At 38.1% G+C, this 6,000-nt stretch overlaps 1 protein-coding gene across 1 annotated transcript in view; it reads right to left on the reverse strand.

Annotated features, from left to right (window-relative positions):
• The window catches only part of LOC126482111 (tyrosine-protein kinase hopscotch), a 190,481-nt gene extending 185,078 nt beyond the window's left edge, over positions 1 to 5,403 (reverse strand). The window contains exon 1 of the mRNA XM_050106087.1: positions 4,508 to 5,403. Coding sequence (XP_049962044.1) covers positions 4,508 to 5,236 — 729 coding nt within the window. The 5' untranslated portion in view covers positions 5,237 to 5,403. The remainder of the gene's footprint in view (positions 1 to 4,507) is intronic.
• Between the last annotated feature and the right edge of the window lie 597 nt (positions 5,404 to 6,000).

Genomic DNA, 6,000 nt, shown 5'->3' on the forward strand with positions numbered 1-6,000 from the left:
GAAAGAGATCCCATTATAGACTACGGTAAGCAGGTTTAAACAGATGTATGTTGCAGCAGTAGTTGTTCTCTGCATACAAAAATGATTTGACAAACAGGGTGTGCAGCAATCTGCAGATGTTTACTGATGAGGCTGTCGTGTACGGGATGGTGTCATCATTAAGTGACCGTAGGAGGATACACGATCACTTTGATAAAAATTCTAGCTGGCATGATGAATGGAAGCCTGCTTTAAATGGAGAAAAATGTAAGTTGATGCAGATGAGAAGGAAAACAATCCTGTAACGTTACAGCATTAGTAGTGTGCTTCTTGACATCATCACGCCAGTTAAATGTCTGGGCATAACATTGCAAAACAATATGAAATGGAACAAGCACATAAGAACAGTAATAGGAATGGCTAATGGTCAATTTTGCATTATCAGGAGAGTTTCAGAAGACTGTGGTTCATCTGTAAAGCAGAGTGCATATAGAACACTAGTGTGGCCTACTCCTGTGTATTGCTCAAGTGTTTGGGATCCCCACTAGGTCAGATCAAATAGAGACATCAAGGCAATTCAGAGGTGAGCTACTAGGTTTGTTATCAGTAGGCTCAATAAACACATGAGTATGACACAGATGTTTTGTAAACTCAAGTGGGAATTCCTGGCGGGAAGCTGATGTTCATTTTGCAGAGCATTATTAAGAAAATTTAGAGAACCAGATTTTAAAGCTGACTGGAGAACAATTTTACTGTTGCCAACAGACATTTCACATAAGAACATGATAAGACACATTAGGGCTCTTACGGAGGCTTACAGACAGTCATTTCTCCCTTTCTCTATTTGCAAATTGGTCTCTGCGAATTGGTTTGTGGAGTATGTATGTAGATGAAGAATCTTCCACAGGATAGACTAGCATGGACAGCTGCATGAAACCAGTCTTTGAACTGAAGGCCACAACAACAGTAACAACTACTTCATTATAGATAACTTCATCATCTGTGAAAAGTCTGAAGTTATTACTGAAATTGCATCCCACATCACTAATACACAACACAAACAACCAGGATCTGTATACCACTCTCTATGGCAGGGCTGAAGTTAGTTCTACTTTTGTCCATAACTCACCATCTGAGATAACAGACTGTGTTCTCCCAACAAAGAAATCCTCAATCAAATCACAATTTTCTTTGACACCCCATATAGCCTAATCATACTTTCATTAATAATCATTTGTTTAGTACTGAGTTAAAAGCTTTCCAGAAGTAAAGAAATACTGCATCCACTTTATTCTCTTAACCCATGGTTTTCAGGCTGTCATGAAAGAACAACAATTTGTGTTTCACATGACTGATGTTCTCGGAATCCACGCTGGTTGGTGTGGAATATGTCTTTCTGTTTGAGATATTACATCATGTTTTAGATCAGAATATGTTTCAAGAATCAAGAAAAGGCGAAAGTTGATAAGGCAATAGTTTTGTGGGAAACTTCCGCAACCCTTCTCATAAACTGGTGTTAGCAGTGCCTTCTTCCGATCTTCTTCTTTTGTGGCACTTTAGGTCACTGTGAATCTTGGCATCTTCAACAATTCACTGCCAGTTATTACAATCCAATGCTCGAGATTTCCATTCCCCATAGCTCATTTCCTAGAGGTCCTACATCAGTTCTCGGTTGACCCTGTCCTTTTTTATCTAGTTCCATTATCACTCATCTGCCACCACATGCTCATTCATTATGATTAAAATGACAGAGGACTTGGCCGTTAATTATGTATAGACTCTGAGAGGGATTCCATCACATCTTGCAATGTTGTTTAGTTTTAGCTGTTTCTCAACATCACTGACACTAATATCTGTGTCACCCCTCTCCGCAGAGGTGCAAGAAGTAAACTGGAGCAATATCTCTGTTTCTTCTGAAGTAAAGGAACATTTGAAAACAGAATCAGCATTTCCGCTTTTGCTTTACTACCTCCAATTTCAGTTGTTGGGTCATCCATGAGTGTCATGAATTACATGGCAAGCACATTTTAATAGCAGTTCCAATATAGAACCTTTCAGGGATAAACATAAGGGAAATACGGAAGCGTCCGATCCCGCCCGTCTGCTTTGACCCATGACGTCACAAATATGGCGGAAACAAAAACAAACACACACACTTTCCACAAGAAGCCTAATGACACTAACGGGACAAGCGCGGGAAATGGGGTGTTTTGGGTGGGGGGCAAACTAAATATAAACAAATTTAGACGCGTTGCGTAGCTACAACGTGTAAGTGAAGACAGCCATGCATGAATACCCACCCACCTCCACAGGGGTCGTAACCCCTGCAACCCATAGAAGATAAAGATGCTTCAGTAGCTGATTAGTGTTTTTTGTCTTTAAAAAAAAAAAAAAATCTCACGGGATAGAACGAACAGATCAGAAAGATAAATATAATAAACTAAAACAGAAATTAGAGGAAACAGATAATTAAAATAAGTAATAAGTGTTTTTAAATTAAAAAAAAAAAAATCTCACGAGATAGAACGAACAAATCAGAAAAGCAAATAAAATAAGATAAAACAGTACTGGAGACAGCCACACCCAAACCAAACTCCGCGCCGTCATGGCGTCACACACAACACCCTTACGTCACGGGTCAAAGCCGACGCATGGGATCGGACGCTTCTGTCGACCCAACAGAAGACTCCTCCTCAATGACAGCGTTCACAAAAACCATCACTGAATTACAGAAGTGGTAATTTATATAATTATGGTAAGGAATTCTAATGAGTACCTGCTCTATGGTAGAATAACAATGCAATAGAGTTAACATATCTTATGAGGTAGATAAGTGTCTAACTGAATAGTCAACACAAACTGAATTGTAATGTTCAAAATAGGAAAAAAGATGAAACTTGTCACAAGCCTCAGACATGACATTTAACAGATTTGTCTGTATCAAGCCTTATACTAGACTATGTTGCAGGAGAAACAAGTAGTGAGAGCATGGAAAAGAAGAGACAAAAACTGAATATGGGCATGAGACCTCCATATACGGTATAGATATGGAGTAGGAAGTAAGAGACATGACATGACAGGGGGTTTAGAAACTGCAGGCAGGTGCAGCTTTCTCATGCAGAGAGCTGTTTCACCATTCTACAGTTCAGTATCAATGCAATCAGAGTTAAGTATTATGTTGAGTCATTTTTGATTAACGTAAGCCCTATAGGTAATACAGAGCAACCACTTCATTTATTCACACTTGATATGCCTTGCAAAAATGAGCTATCCCCAAGAATCCACACTAAGCTGGCAGACAGCAGCTTCATCTTCTGCACACACTTATTCGGACAGTGACATATGGATAACTATGTTATTAAGAAAGTGCTCTCACAGCTGTTAATGTCTGCTTTTGCAACCATAGCTACTGAGGTGTCATCAGTAGACTTAGTGAATAATATTCCAAGTCTCAAACAAGAAGGAATCCTCAGTAGTAGCAAAGAATTATTCTATGTTATCTTTATCAAAATCAGACAATGATTGATGGACTACAGATGCACATCAGGGATGTGGAACACACAAAAATATGAATTGTGGCAGTTTCAGCTATGGTAAATTACTTTCCACTTGTTTTCTTCAACATGCATAGGCTAAAGTCTTATTTACAACTAATAAAGTTCCATTTTTTATATTCAAGTGCAAAAGTGGCAAGACTTTTTCTATCCTTCTTGATTAAAAAACATAGCATAATTTGTGGTAAAGGTATCTAACAAAACACACAGTAATTTGTTGGGGACTGGAATTTTACTCTGAGATGAAGTCATTCACTGTGGAACAAGAAATCTCAGATTGGCACGAAATGTAGCTATAAGGAGTGTAAACTTTAAAAACTTATTTGTACCAGTTTCTAGAAATTGTAGCAATGTCTTATCCGTTATACGTAATAAATATTTATAAAACCCAAAACAGCTTTGCATAAAATAATCATCTTGGGGTTGAAGCTCTTTTTTCCTGTGTTTGCTTTAACAATACATATGTTTTTGGATGGGGTCCGCCTTTAGCAAAACACAATTTTGTTTTTTATGCCATACATGTTTCACTTCAGTTGCAGCATTTTCAGTGGGCTTTTATCTTTAACAGCCATAAAATAAAAGCCTACTGAAGATGCTGCAACTGCAGTGAAACAGGTATGGGATAAAAAACAAAATTGTGTTTTGCTAAAGGCGGACCCCATCCAAAAACATAGGTTTAGTATAAAATCATAACATACTGAAGTGACCTGTGGAGCCAATTTATTTGCCCATGATGATGTAATCTCATTGTTAAGCACATGGAATATTATTTATCAAGAGCTTTTCAATATTCATTTAAACAGAAACACACAGCCCACAGCTCGTTACATCGGTATGGCACATAAAATGGAATATCTGCTGCACGAGAACACGGCAACAGATCATGGACAAGTACAACAATTTAAACATATCTCAAAGTAATTATAGTAATTAATAATTGTACAAAGCTACTTAGGGATATATTATAATTTCACCTGTTTCTTTCCATCATACCGGAATGAAATTCCAGGCATTTCTTTGTGGAATGGGTTTATTTTCATCCACACTGCGACAATAGAGCCACCCTCATCCATTAACGCCTTGTACTCTTCAGTCAAGTAATTGGGGGCCATTTCCTCAAACTGTTTTAGATATTCACCTTTCACATACCATGCATCATGTTTGCTACTACCATTACTAATTTGACATAAAGATTCATGTATTGGTCTTTTAATAAAAAACATATGATGCTTAACCACTTCTTTGGGTATATATTTCTTGTAATCACTTTCTACATTGTCTCTATCTACACCTGTCTCAAGCATCACCCTGTACATATCAGCTACACCTAAGCCAACAAGTTCCCATTTGTACTTGTCGTAGCTGATGTCTGGAATTTTATTGTTCATCACATCTTGTCGGGCTTGATTGAAGTAATAGTCATAGGCTTTAATGTCAACCTTCCTTAATCGTGAAAGACTAGGTACTTTAAATCTAATACGAAACTCGTACTGTTCATTTTCACACAAAGTCCTATAATCAGGGCAGAAAAATTTGGTGTCCCGAAGCTTCAGAGCAAAAAGATACCTAGCAACGGGGCCTACTCCAATCTGTTTACATATTTCTACGCAAGCGTCTTCTGCTGTTGGTGAAGCTGTTATGTCAATCTGTAGAACTTTATCAGTACACAAATAAACAGTGATAAATTTCGCATTTTGTTCCATTGCAGCGGTTACACTGTCACGAAGACGTAGTCATTACACCGCTGTCGCTGCAGCCGTCGCAAACGCCAGCGTTGTATTTTCTTCACCTTAATCTACATACCGACACCTATAGCACACTTTACTGGCGAACACAGCTAAATCAAAATATTTACTTGGTTCATTGTCCGCTATCTCTGACAGGGTTCAATATTATCTCTGGCAGAGACTATAAAACGTGCGGAACGATTCGATCGTTCTCATTCGACTTATATCAAATGTCCTGTTATCCTGCCTTCATCACACGAATAAACCTGATTAAATTGCAGTATTTTTCCATGTTTACTGGAATCTCATTGGATTTCATTTTAAGTATAGTGGGAGCCAAGCTGTCACGAGTATGGTCAAGTACGATAATGAGGATAAGTTTTATGCTGTGCGTTACGCGCAATTCGACTGAGCGATAATACAGGACAACAGCTTTACCGGCGCATTTAACTAGCTGGTCCGTCTAACCTGTAGCAGTGTGAGCAGTTTCAGTTACGGTTTAAAAAGAAACGAGCAGAGAAACAATACAAAGTTGAATTCATTTAATTTTTAAATGGAGTGAAATAATTTCGGCAAAACACCAGCAATACCGCCTTTTCTTAGGACAGGCATAAAGCATAACATCCTCGTTCTCAGATAACATAGTATTGTAATTAAAAGCAAGCGTGATAAAAATTCTTCTGAGACACAGGGTAATCTTCTGCTCGAGATATGTGTGACGCAAGATTATACTGCAGAGA

This window comes from Schistocerca serialis, chromosome 5, assembly GCF_023864345.2.
Source record: "Schistocerca serialis cubense isolate TAMUIC-IGC-003099 chromosome 5, iqSchSeri2.2, whole genome shotgun sequence".
NCBI lineage: Eukaryota > Metazoa > Arthropoda > Insecta > Orthoptera > Acrididae > Schistocerca > Schistocerca serialis.